This window comes from Hyalella azteca, unplaced genomic scaffold, assembly GCF_000764305.2.
Source record: "Hyalella azteca isolate HAZT.00-mixed unplaced genomic scaffold, Hazt_2.0.2 contig12555, whole genome shotgun sequence".
Lineage (NCBI taxonomy): Eukaryota > Metazoa > Arthropoda > Malacostraca > Amphipoda > Hyalellidae > Hyalella > Hyalella azteca.
This window is the reverse complement of record NW_025942510.1, coordinates 174,906-189,600: the sequence shown is the minus strand read 5'-3', so window position 1 is coordinate 189,600 and position 14,695 is coordinate 174,906. Positions and strand designations below refer to the sequence as shown.

The 14,695-nt window shown below is 35.3% G+C and overlaps 1 protein-coding gene across 15 annotated transcripts in view; it reads left to right on the top strand.

Moving 5' to 3' along the window:
• Positions 1-14,695, top strand: part of LOC108669542 (centrosomal protein of 290 kDa) — a 124,802-nt gene that overhangs the window by 30,626 nt on the left and 79,481 nt on the right. For all 15 annotated transcript variants that reach the window (XR_007157012.1, XR_007157011.1, XM_047883307.1 and 12 more), the window contains exons 5-7: positions 138-248; positions 10,359-10,490; positions 11,947-12,019. Coding sequence is in view for 13 of the 15 variants with exons in the window: in XM_047883307.1 (XP_047739263.1) it covers positions 138-248; positions 10,359-10,490; positions 11,947-12,019 (316 nt within the window). In the remaining 2 variants the exon portion in view is untranslated. The remainder of the gene's footprint in view (positions 1-137; positions 249-10,358; positions 10,491-11,946; positions 12,020-14,695) is intronic.

The following is a 14,695-nucleotide window of genomic DNA, read 5'->3' as shown; positions in this document are numbered from 1 at the left end:
GCCATAGGCCCCGACGGGGGGATGTTATCTTACCCCCTTCGTTATCGTTAATTTCGAAGTACTGGGAAGTACTGGAGGAACCTTCCCTTACTTTCCCCTCCCCTCATAACCCCCTAAACCCCCTGCATCCCCACCAGGTGCACGCCATAGGCCCCGACGGGGGGATGGTGTCGTCGACGGTGGTGCCCCAGGTGCAGGCGGTGTTCCCCCAGGGCGCCCTCACCAAGAAGATCAAAGTCGGGCTCCAGGTAAACCTCTTCAAACCCAGAAAAAATCATTCCGGACAAGTTAAGAAAATATCCGTTAATAATATCCCTAAAAAGAAAAGGTTTAGCCTCATATGGTGAAAGTGGGGGAAAAAGGTGGATTGGGGGAAGTGGGAAGAGTGAAGGATTGAAGAGGAAAGTGTGGGTAGTGTGTAAAAGTAGTGAAAGTGAGGATAAGGTAACGTGGTAAATATGGGTATGTATAAAGAGTAGAGGAAATAAAAACGCTACAGCTGAGAAAGGCAAAGGGAATAAAAGATATAACAAAACAACCAAGAAAATATCACATTTTCATAACAATACAACCAAGAAAATATCACATTTTTCGTACTATAGTTTTATCTATTTGCTAAGTTCTATAACATATTCCCACTTTACATTCTTCCAGTTGATATATTTTTTCCCGATTTCGAGCATATCGGCGATACTTATTTCCTATAAAATTATTATGCATATTTGCACAAGTAATCTTTAACAGTTAACCGGATTATCATCAAATCCTACATCATTTATCACGAAATTGTGCCAACTGTTCGTTGTTACTGAATTTTCCCTTTTCCTCTATTGATTAATCTGGTCTCCTGTTGACTTGTTATTATTGAATTTTCGGTCCATTAATGATCTGCAGTGATGTTCACTTTTAATCCATTTTTACACTGTAATTAATGAGCCTCGTTATAAAACTAATAATTAAACTATGTTAATGAGGACCATGTATTAATTTGATTACTTGTTACGTGAGGCTTCTCAGTGAGTGCGGTTAGTTGCTTGTATATTGATTGTAATATTTTTCATTAGAACCAATTTGAACAAACCTATTACCTTGAAAACTTGCCTACCCACCTACTTGATAATCCACCTACTTGCCCACCTACCTACCTACCTACCTCCCCACCTTCCTACTTCTCCACCTACACCTACCTCTCCACCTACCTACCTACCTCCCCACCTACCTACCTCACCACCTACACCTACCTCTCCACCTACCTCCTCCACCTACCTACCTCCCCACCTACCTACTTCCCCACCTACCTCTCCCCCCACCTACCTATCTGCCCACCTACCCAAGTATTAACATGATGAACTAGTCAAGTGTGTGGTCTTATGGTTCACTTAACCATCGTGTACAAATACGATAATCCTGACGACGTGAATCAGGCTGACTGTGCAACTTAAATTCTAATATCATGGAAATTTTTATCTATTTGATGAATGCCTTATGGATGCCTGGCTAAAATCGATAAAATAACTTTTCCTTCGTGGAATTAAACCAGAATTTGTAATAATGCTTTGTTCCACAATCTTTCTATACAGCCATTGCTGCGAAGACATTGTAAATGAAATTTATTAGAATTTTCAAATGTCTGACAATGATTTAAATTTTGTTTGTTGGATAACTGTGTATCCAATATCCAATATCACTGTTAGAAAAAACGGTGAAAAAACGGTCCCACCGGCATCGTAATGGCCGGACGCCCCGTGAAAATAAACTGTTTCGCCGTTTTTATCAGATGTTTTACGGATTTCTGGGGTTAAATTGGAATAAAAACGGCGACACGGTGTTTCTTTTCACGTGCCGACCGGCCACTGAAATGCCGGTAATACCGTTAACGGTAATTTTTCTAACAGTGTATATCCATTTCTAAAGATGTTATTATTCACACTCAGAGTAATGAACGAAATATTGTCCAAGTATCGATGTTTTTTGCCCCTCGTTGCGGGATTATTCTGACCCGTTAAGGCACTTCATCAAGATGTGTAGGAAGTGGGGGTACTATTTGGTCAGTATAACCCCCTAATTTTTCTAAGTGCACGCTAACCGTCAACTGAATCATCAAATTCTCGTAGTTTAATCGTTAGTTTGATGATGATATTGAAAATCTTGATAGTGATTAGACCTTGGACTTACGATGCTATAGATAGTTTTTGGGACCTGATAGTGAATGACGATTGGTTTTCTAGAAGTTATAGTGAGTTTGTGAATTTATTGTGAATTTGGCACTAGTTAGTACACTTTCTAGTCAAGCACAGAGGTTATATTTGACTGATTGCAACAATTTACGTAACGCACTCATGTATTATGTATTTATTTATTGATGTCTATTCCACTGATGAACATGTTTTGCAAACTGCGTTGAATTTTCACATTCGTTTCATTCACGAATGTTGACAGATATTTACGTGAAATGTAAATGATAATTTATATTATACAAAGCTTGATCCACATGCAGAAAATTTACGTTTTTCGATCATAATTTAAATCAAGTTGATTATAAAAGTGTAACTAGGTTATACATTAGTCGCATCCAGTATAATGTTCCCATACATGCATTATTTAAAGGTTATACTACTTTAAAGGTTATACTACGCGTATTCAACATTCCAACTTAAGTATCCAACATTGTCATTAAGTTTAGTGCGCGATTTTCGCTAATTAATTTTGCTATAAGTTTGTGTGATTCTTTAATTTAATTTTAATTGAGGTTAATTTAGTAAATTGTTAATTTAGTTAAGATTGAAAATATTTTATTCCATCTTAATTACATCCTGACGCTGCAATTACAGTGACGCTTCATTTTTCAAAATTGTGCTAATGACCTTACTCATTATTGATATAATTAAAAGGTGTTCACTAATATGGAATGGAATCGCAAAATATGCCGATGATGATGTTAATAGGACAGAACTGTAATGTGTTTAGTTCGTTCATTCGTTTCTTTGTTCGTAATTCGTTTATCCGTTCGTAATTCGTTTCTTCGTTCGTAATTCGTTTCTTCGTTCGTAATTCGTTTCTTCGTTCGTCATTCGTTTCTTCGTTCGTAATTTGTTTCTTCGTTCGTAATTCGTTTTTTCGTTCGTAATTCGTTTCTTCGTTCGTAATTCGTTTCTTAGTTCGTAAATTATTAGCGAAGAATCTTCAGGACAAATTAGTTTGTTCAACTGTTCGCTAATGCTTTGTTTGCAACGCGTTGAGAAAATCTCATAACTAAAACTTGGACAACTCAAATTAAAACTCAACTCAACCTTACCATAACAAGCTCTTGAATTAAGAGTTGAATTTATTATTTCTCACTTCAAGGCATCAAAACTGACGATTCTGACCATAGATTTAACTATCGATAAACATCTTATAGAATATGTATACTTAATACCTTATAGAATATCTGTACTTAATACCTTATAGAATATGTGTACTTAGCATTAAGCTCGTAAATTGTATAAGTTAAACCTTCGTAAATGTGCTGTAAAAAGTTGTCAAAGTCTTCGGGAACTCCAATTCTGCAGGTGCGAAAATAAAATTTCGCTAACTTGGGGTAACATCTGTAAAATTAGCATTACTTTCGTCGGTAAAGTCAGTCGCGTCTCTAAAGTTAGCTTTAATTTCGTCTTAGTTTGGCTCAAATTCATTTTTAATCTAAATGGGTAAATAACGCAACAAAGTTACCCCGAATATATATACCACCCTGAAGAAGGCCTTCTTTGTATGAAGTCCTATAGGATTTTGCAACCGTGGGGAGGGAAAAATTTTTCGTTCCTGAGCGCCCTCCGCAAATTTCGCGGACCTGTCACTTTTTTCATCTGTTCTCTCTTTGTGATCGTTTAATTTTCCCTCGTCGTTTCTTCTGAAGTTCTTCATTATTTGCGACGTGCCGGTCATTTGATGCGTGCGCCCCTTTACCGGTGATGAATAATTTTGAATTTGAGGGTAAATGTGATTATTTCAGGAAAATTGTGATGATTTCAGGGAAATTGTGATGATTTGATGGAAATTGTGATGATTTCATGGAAATTGTGATGATTTCAGGGAAATTTTGATGATTTCAAGGAAATTGTGACGATTTCAGGGAAAATGTGATGATTTCAGGGAAATTGTAATGATTTGAGGGAAATTGTGATGATTTCAGGGAATTTGTGATGATTTGAGGAAAATTGTGATGATTTGATGTAAAAATTGTCTTGATTTCAGGGAAATTTGTGATGATTTGAGGGAAAAATTGTGATGATTTGAGAGGAAATTGTATTATAAGTCAGTGAGTCTCGCTGCGGTGATTGATTTCGGTGCGATGTTGTTCACTTTGCGACAGCACATGACTTCTTACTTAAACTGAACTGATAAATTTATTCTAAATATTGTCTTTATGTTCTACTAAGAATGCCTTCTAATAGCAACTCTGAACCTAATCTAAACTTAGAAATTATTCTCTAAGCTACTCAGAATACCGGCCTCTCAGAATATTATGTATAGAGTGTATGGAATTCATCACTATTAGAGTGAATGGAATGAACGTTACGTCTCTGCCACGTCTCAGTGTTACGTCGCAAGTCTATTGTCTTTAAGCATCGCATTCTACATGCCTAATAAATTCTTCACTCTTCGCTTATTGACTTTGAATTTAATCTTAAAAAGTTACATGCTTGTTTTCCTGGTCTCGTATATAAGGTTCTGATGTTTAGGCATTAGTCAGACAAAATTAATAGATTTAGTTTATTTTCTGATAGTATTTCATTAAAATTTAAAGTAGCTTTGATTCGTAACTGATATTATTGTTTTATTAACTAATATTTTAATACAGACAAACTACTTCAAGAAATTCGAATAGCTTGTCGAACAGAGACATCGTGTTTTATAGACGAGGATATTGAGCAACCATTGAAAATATCAAAAATTGAAATGATAGTTCGCTATTAAAATATTAATGATAAAGTTCGAGAGTCTAAGTGCGTTAGTGTTCGGTATTGTACTCGTAACAAATTTTTATTTTTATTTTAACAAATTTTTGATTTTACTTGTAACAAATTTCTTTTGATGCAACTTTTATTGGGGGTTGTCTGAACACAGCATTTGTTGAGCATCTTTTCTTCCTATCTTTCTCAATATTTCCTCTATTATTGATGAGGTGTAGCGAAACTACGATTAATTTTATATTTTCTTGTTCACTGTTATGCGTAGAGTAGAACATATATTGTGAATTTATTAATACTAAGTATATTGACAATTTCTTATGACTGGATGGGCAGCAAAACGGAAAAAAATTCAGGTTTCTTGGTATGCATTATATATGCCGATCACTTATTTTAATTTATAATGCGGCACAACATAAAATCTTGGTATGCATTATACCGATCAGTTATATTAATTTATTATGCGTATTGTACTGTTTTTAATACAAGAGCAGCAATATGTGCCTCATGGGTCATGTGATGGGATTACCCCAACTGTTCAAGGTAACTTAAGATAATTACTCTGGTATTTTGGTAATTGGTATTCTATAGGCTAAACGGGAGACCTGACATGGAGCTCAGGTATTTTGATAGTCTGAAAACCTGGTAATTCCATGGTAGCTGTTAGTAACCGTTGGAACTATAGGTTCGACGGAATACCCGAGTCATGGTTAATAAAATGAATTGCATATAACGTATAACGTTATATGCAATTTTATTAACGTTATACATTAATAAAATGAATTGCATTCATGTATAACGTTTTTTTTGTCGAACTAAAGGGAGAAGGGAGAATTGCTTCATGTTTTAGTTCGAGGTTTGAATTGTGTCCAAATAATTCCATCTCCTGAAGTTTTATCGTTTGTTAAAGGTAAAGAATTCGTTTAGTTATGTAAAACTTAACTTGCAAATTGGTGAACTCTATTGCATTTTAGTTGAGACTTGTGCTTTGTCGTTCATTGAACGTATTGAAAAAACTCTCATTCTCTCGTATATGAATAGTTTATCGGGCAAATATGCTAGCAATAGTCTATTGTAACTTCTATACGAGTGTATTTAAATGTTGAATCTTTTGTTTTGAAGTGATGTGAAGCGATTCAAATTTTAGATTGATTTATATCAATCAATCGCGCTTGGAGTGCCATCTTACTTTATCCTTTCCAATTCATTGAAATTTACGTTTTTATTAATTATAATTTTATGTTCCAAACAACTTTTTTCATCCATTCTCAAGAACAAAACCTTTTATCAACATTAATTGAATTTTGTTTAAGATTTAGTGCCAGTAATTGTTATTGTGACACAATCATTGTTAAAAAAAAACAACTTATCTTTTTATTAGTTATTATTCTTTACAACTCTCTTATATTTATTAATTTAAAATTTGTTCACTGTTGTAACTCTTCATAATAATTTTTCATACTTTTTGGGAATATATTCACTGTTTTTTGTTTTTTACTATGGCCATCAACTAATAATTTCTCTTGTTCAAACGCCTGTTCTTTGTTCTCCTGTTTACTGCCTGCTATTTATTATTCTACAATTGCCTGTTTCTTGTTCTCTTGTTTGCTGCTTGCTCGTCATTATTGCATCCCATTGCGTGCTCTATTTAATTAATTGCCTGTTATTGCCTTAATTTTGTCAATCTCCGATGATTTTTCAGATTACACGAGTTATTTTCAAAGTACATTCACCGATTTACAAACTTCGTTTATTTTTGTAAATAAAATATCTTATAAAATATCAAGACGATTTTCGAACGAGTACAAAATGCCATGCTGTTTTTTGAGTGTCACGCTTGCTCCGGAGTGTCATGCTTGCTCCAGAGTGCCATGCTTGCTCCTGAGTGTCATGCTTGCTCCGGAGTGTCATGCTTACTCCAGAGTGTCATGCTTACTCCAGAGTGTCATGGTTGCTCCGGAGTGTCATGCTTGCTCCGGAGTGTCATGCTTACTCCGGAGTGTCATGCTTGCTCCGGAGTGTCATGCTTGCTCCGGAGTGTCATGCTTGTTCTGGAGTGTCATGCTTGCTCCAGAGTGTCATGCTTGCTCCGGAGTGTCATGCTTACTCCAGAGTGTCATGCTTGCTCCGGAGTGTCATGCTTGCTCCGGAGTGTCATGCTTGCTCCAGAGTGTCATGCTGGCTCAAGAGTGTCATGCTGGCTCCGGAGTGTCATGCTTGCTCCAGAGTGTCATGCTGGCTCCAGAGTGTCATGCTTGCTCCAGAGTGTCATGCTATAATAATTTTCCTTCTGTATTTCTATTTATTTTGATCGCAAAGTAGCTGTAGTGTTGGTGCTTGTGTAGAGTAGATGCTTCCGTGGTCACAAATGCTGTGTTGAGTCTACCCAATTTCATCTACTGCTCCTCATCTACCCAATCAGTAGATGAAATTGAATCAATACAATCATTTTAAGGTACGAAAATTTACTATATCAAATTTAACTGCTAAGGAGTTTTTCGCGTGAACCAAATTTCCGCAAAATATTTAAATCATTCCTTTTTTTTGTAGATGAAACTCGAAGTGAAAAATTTTTTTAAGGAGCATATACATTTTTAGGAACTTGGTCAAAGAATGTAAATTTGCCCAACGGAATCCGTTTTTTTTTTCTTTGTCGTTTATTTGTGGTTCGTATTCAAGTAATAATGTTCAAACTAAGAAATATCTATGTTCATCCTAGAAAAAAAATTTATATGAACAGTTGGGACAATTGGAAAAGTGTTCTTTTTAGCGTATTCATGGAAAGTTAAAATGAATGCTGAACCGAAAAAATCTTTTCATCTACTATTTTAATAAATATTTTATTTTTTACTTCAAATGCTGTAATTTTTATCTCATAATATAAGTTCCCTTTTTTATCCTATTTATTATATTTTGTATTCATTACTGTAACTCGTTCAATTAAATCTAAGAAAAATGTAATAAAAATAGGGAAAACAATTTTTCAACGGTTCTCTGAAATATCGTTACGTATTGCGTCATTAATTCACTATTCATTAATATTATTAATATTATTAATATTAATCACTATTCACCAACGTCATAATGTCATATAACCGCATCATGTCATTTAATATGCTAAGATATTCTCATTCAATTACTTCAGCTCAAATTCATGAAACCAACGGACTTTTGGAGCCAGACGAAGAAAAATAATCTAATTATTATGACTAATTTAGTTTCCGTTCAAAACTTGAAATCTTGATTTGACCTAACACCTAAGTCCTTAAAAAACGTATAATTATTAAACCTGCAAAAAAATTAATTTTCCCTGAAAATTTTAGTTTATGTTAGATCTTATTTACATCATGTTGTATTGTCTTTGTATGAATTTTAATTTTACATTCGTTGTTTAGTTTTATATTAGTGTTACGATATTCTGTTTATACTTGACTTTTGGCGAAAAGATTTTTTCGACGACGCACGATTTAACGATAACTTGGGCAAATTTACAAGCTTGTAAAATTTTCGATAAGTTCTAGAAACCTTAACTCTGATTTTTAATTGTTTATTGGTAAATATCTTAATTAAATGAAGTTTGATCGCAAAGTTGATTTTCATCGTTTGTTCGCCAATCTAACCATAACGATTTAGAATATTGCCAACTCTTTTCAACTTGAAATTTACAATGAATTATTAAGAAATCTACAATACAGTACATACCCATCAACTGTTATGGTGATAATTGGCTTGATACAATACCTTGAGTTATTACAATATATAAGAACAATGATATTAATTCAAACCGAAGAAATTAATCATACTTCTATCGAAAAATAATCCTAATCCTATCGAAAAATCCTAATCCTATCGAAAAATAATCCTTCCATCACTTCTATCGAAAAATAATCCTACGCGAAAATCACCCTATTAAGTTTATAGTTGACGTTCTTCAAAGATTAATCCTAACTATTTTAGTACACTATAATCGGCTTTATTCCGACCACCAACCCTAGCGTTTACCTAGTGATGGATAAGGTAAGCGATCTAGTTTCTAGAGCACCAGCGTTTGTGACCTGTGACCAGCATGGCGCTTAATAATCATTGTTATTGTGAGCTTAATTATCATTATTATCTTCATCATAATTATAATTGATATTACGATTGTGATTGTCTGCACATTTGATAGTCAATATTCCCGTATTATATTTGTAATCGCGCTTTCGTGACGCGCGCTTGCATGTTTAGAACCTGTTTTAAACATGTTATTATTAAAAATTATCTTTATCTTGAATTTATGCATGAACTATTAAATTGCCTCGTATCTTTTGACTCTCTTTATTGTGTTTTTATTTGCTGTTGCTCTTTTTTTTGTATCCTCGTATACTAACTAACTCTCTTTCATAGAAATATCATCTTTTACCAATATTTTTTCGATTTATTATTTTCGTGTCACCGTTTGTGAAATTACTAAAATTTTATTCATTTATTCACTATCATGATTTTAATCTATTTATTTACATCATTTCCGAGTTCTTATATTAGGGTAAAATGTCATCTTCTGAGAATGAATAGTGTTGATTGAATGTAAAAAAAATTCGTAGATTATTTAAGTTTGCTTGTAAACTCGTATGTATTTATAAAGCTTTTACTGCGGTGTACATGGAAGTTAGTCGCTTGAAATTACCGTTTAATATAAATAATGATTAAGCACAGTGTAATATTTGGGTATTAATTATGAATTAACAATTTATGATTAATACGTTTCGTTAACGAAGATATTTATACCTGCGTTGCTAAGGAGGGGTTTACGGTCAATGTGTATACAAATGTATGGATCCTGTATAAGGAAGTGATACAATATTGTATTGATACGGTGTCATGTGTATGTGTGAGTGTAGAATCCGTATGTTTTTTTTTACTGGTAATATAATAAATCAATAATGATTTATTCGTAATGATCTGCTTCAAGCTGACAATAATACAGGGTATCTCAGGAGTAACTTAAGGTTACTGCTATTGATTAATGAAAAGCTTGTGATTACTCTTAGAAACTAGCAGTAACTTGTTGTAACTATAGATAAATACCAAGTAACTTATGATAACCAGAGATGAAATACCGGTAATTTTTGCTAACCCGGGAAAACTGTCAGTAACATTTGATATCCCGAGAAAACGGGCCGTAACTTGAAGTAACTTTAGTAACTTTTAGTATAGATAAGTGACTGGCACGGGAAAACTGTCGGTAACATTTGAAAAAACGGGCCATAACTTGAAGTAACTTAGGTAACTTTTTGTAAAGATAAGTAACTATAGTTACTGGTGGGTAACTTTTAGTAAAGATAAGTAACTATAGTTACTGGTGGGTAACTTTTAGTAAAGATAAGTAACTAGTGACTGGTGGTAACGGTAACGGTAACGTGCCCTCAGGCGCAGCCCATCTCGCCCGACCTGGCGGCCAAGTTACTGGGTAACCGCGTGGCCGTGTCACCCATCGTTACCGTCGAGCCCAGGAGGAGAAAATTCCATAAGCCGATTACCCTCACCCTGCCCGTGCCTCAGGTGAGTTACCCTCACCCTGCCCGTGCCTCAGGTGAGTTACCCTCACCCTGCCCGTGCCTCAGGTGAGTTACCCTCACCCTGCCCGTCCCTCAGGTGAGTTACCCTCACCCTGCCGGTCCCTCAGGTGAGTTACCCTCACCCTGCCCGTCCCTCAGGTAAGTTACCCTCACCCTGCCCGTCCCTCAGGTGAGTTACCCTCACCCTGCCGGTCCCTCAGGTGAGTTACCCTCACCCTGCCCGTCCCTCAGGTAAGTTACCCTCACCCTGCCCGTCCCTCAGGTGAGTTACCCTCCCGTCCCTCAGGTGAGTTACCCCCACCCTGCCCGTCCCTCAGGTGAGTTACCCTCACCCTGCCCGTCCCTCAGGTGAGTTACCCTCACCCTGCCCTTATGACTCATCACCATGATTTCTTATAGGATCACAATAATTCTAAATTATACATTATAATGAAGAATTGAAATGCTGAAATATATTTCAAATGATTCCCTTTCCTGAATTATTTATGACTGTCAATTATTATGATGAGTAATAGAGTAAGACAATAAAAAATAATGCTGAGTGATGAAGTGTGATGATGAATGATGAAGTATGATGAAGCCTGATGATGAAGTATGATGAAGCCTGATGAAGTATGATGAAGTATGATGAAGGCTGATGAAGTATGATGAATGCTGATGAAGTATGATGAAGTATGATGAATCCTGATGAAGTATGATGAAGCCTGATGATGCCTGATGATGAATGATGAAGCCTGATGATGAATGATGAAGCCTGATGAAGTATGATGATGAATGATGAAGGCTGATGATGAAGTATGAGGGCTGATGATGAATGATGAAGCCTGATGAAGTATGATGAAGGCTGATGATGAATGATGAAGTATGATGAAGCCTGATGAAGTATGATGAAGCCTGATGATGAATAATGAAGCCTGATGATGAATGATGAAGTATGATGATGAATGATGAAGTATGATGAAGGCTGATGAAGTATGATGAAACCTGATGATGAATAATGAAGTATGATGAAGTATGATGAAGTATGATGAAGTATGACGATGTATGATGAAGGCTGATGAAGGCTGATGAAGTATGATGAAGTATGATGATAATGATGAAGTATGATGAAGTATGATGAAGTATGATGAAGTATGATGAAGTATGATTAAATATGATGAAGTATGATGAAGCCTGATTAAGTATGATGAAGCCTGATGATGAAGTATCATGAAGTATGATGAAGCCTGATTAAGTATGATAAAGTATGATAAAGTATGATGAAGTATGATGAAGTATGATGAAGCCTGATTAAGTATGATAAAGTATGATAAAGTATGATAAAGTATGATAAAGTATGATGCAGTATGATGAAGTATGATGAAGTATGATGAAGTATGATGCAGTATGATGAAGTATGATGCAGTATGATGAGGTCTGACAATGCTGTGGTGCCACAGGCCGCCAACAAGGGGATGATCAACCAGTACTCCGGCGACGCTCCCACGCTGCGTCTGCTCTGCTCCATCACCGGTGAGTACTTACCCTCACTTACCCTTACTTACCCTCACTTACCCTCAGTTACCCTCACTTACCCTCAGTTACCCATGCTAACCTCACTTGTCCTTATTTCCCCTCTTACTTGCCGTCACAAGCCCTGACTTACCCTCGTTTGCCGTGACTAACCCTCATTTGTCCTTACTTACCCTCACTTACCCTTACTTACCCTCAGTTACCCTTACTACCTTCACTTACCCTCACTTACCCTCAGTTACCCTTATTTCCCCTCTTACTTGCCGTAACAAGCGCTGACTTACCCTCATTTGCCGTGACTAACCCGTATATGTGTCCTTACTTACCCTCAGTTACCTTCACTTACCCTTACTTACCCTCACTTACTCTTATTTTCCCTTACTTGCCGTCACAAGCCTTGACTTACCCTCATTTGCTGTGACTTACCCTAATTTTATGTGACTTACCCTCATTTACCCTTACCTATCCTCACTTACAGTGATGTTTTCCACATTTTTGACATCCATTACTCCCTATGACCATCTATATCACCATGACTAACTATGACCATCTATATCACCAAGACTAACTATGACCATCTATATCACCATGACCAACTATGGCCATCTATATCACCATGACCAACTATGACCATCTATATCACCATGACCAACTATGACCTTCTATATCACCATGACCAACCATGACCATCTATATCACCATAACCAACCATGACCATCTATATCACCATGATTAACTATGACCATCTATATCACCATGACTAACTATGACCATCTATATCAACATGACTAACCATGACCACCGCAATACCATGACTCTCTATGACCATCTATATCACCATGACCAACCATGACCGACCAGATTGCAGTCTCGTATTACTGATACTCAGATTTTCAATATTGACTCGTTTAAATTACTCTCAGGTATCATGAATACCTTGATTCCATGACCCTCATAGTCAATTAGCTGTAATCATAAACAAACTCTTTAATCGGAACCACAATACTTTTATTAACATCATTTTATATTACCTTACCATCACCACCATGACTGCCATCATTACCATGACTGTCATCATTACCATGACTGTCATCACCACCATGACTGTCATCACCACCATGACTGTCATCACCACCATGACTGTCATCACCACCATGACTGTCATCATTACCATGACTGTCATCATTACCATGACTGTCATCATTACCATGACTCATATTTATATTCACTATAAATAATATCTTCCTTCTCTTATTAACAAAGCTTGTTCCCTGAAGTTCTTTCATTATTAATTTATTATAAGATAACATAAGATAACAAACAACGTTTTCACTGTTCCTCACTTTGTTCGCTATGGGGTATTTTTTGTTCGTTTAACTACCATTAATTTGTCTATCATAAATTTATCTACCATTAATTTATCTACCATTAATTTAACTACCATTAGTTTATCTATCAGCGATTTATCTACCATTTATTTTATGTTAATAACGCACCAAGTTCTCCGAGCCTTGGTTTATTTTCCTGATTTACAAACGCACTTTTTTAGTTATAATTTTGCTGATTTTCTATATTTACGCCATTTTTATCACTATATATTCCCTATCATTGGTTCTTCAGACAACTAATATTTCTGTTTCGAAATTAAAGCGAACACTCTACCATTTATCTAAGTTCTATTCAATTATACCATTTTTGTGTATAACTTCCAATCATTCATCAAATGAAAATATCTGATAACTTTATTCATTGACATGAGTAATTCAAGTGGGAATATACGCAGCCATGAATGTTAAGTAATGTATTATATTCATTATAGTATATTCATTATAATGAATATATATTATGCCTTATATTAATAGCATAACACGGCTGGCCCAACACTGAATTATAACTGGGGATATCAACAACGTGTAATTTAATTTATATCATTCAATATAATGGCTTCATAATTATTACAAATACCACTTGATGGCATCCATTTAACACGTTGACTACGTATTGGTACATATGCGTACCACGAAATGTATTTCTCCAGGAGGTAGTGGTACATAATTCAGGTTGCCTAAAATCGGCCAAATCCGAGAACAAAAAAGGCCAAAAAAGGCCGATAACTCAATATATACTAGTTTATTTGTAGGTTCCACTATATAAATTTCATTTATTTTCTGTTTGCAGTATTTAAAATTTAATTAGGAAGTTCCCCTATCATAAATTTTAGCCGGCCAACGCAATTGAGAAAAACTAAATCACGGAATTCGACCGGAAAAAATGACCGTCTGGCAACCCTGCTTAAAAAAAGTACAAAAAATAAAATAATAGTACAAGATGAAGCAATCGCAGTCAACGTGTTAACTACAAATTCTAATTACCTAAATGATCTATTTTAACGTGAGCTGTGATAAGCCATTTGTGATAGTCAGGTTAAATTAACCTTTGTTGAGTGCTTACTCAGGTTAAATTATTAACCTTTTTTCCGCGGGCAGATGGTAATTTTTTATATGTTGTGGTATTTCTTATTTTAACTGACATTTATCCTTATTATTAATTAATCATGTATTATGCATTTGGTCACGTGATCGCTTAATAATTTTTTGTTGTTATCACGTAGTATCCCAATTTACGATTCCTTATTTATTTTGAAATTTTTAGTGTTCCTTTCTTGATGCATCTTCC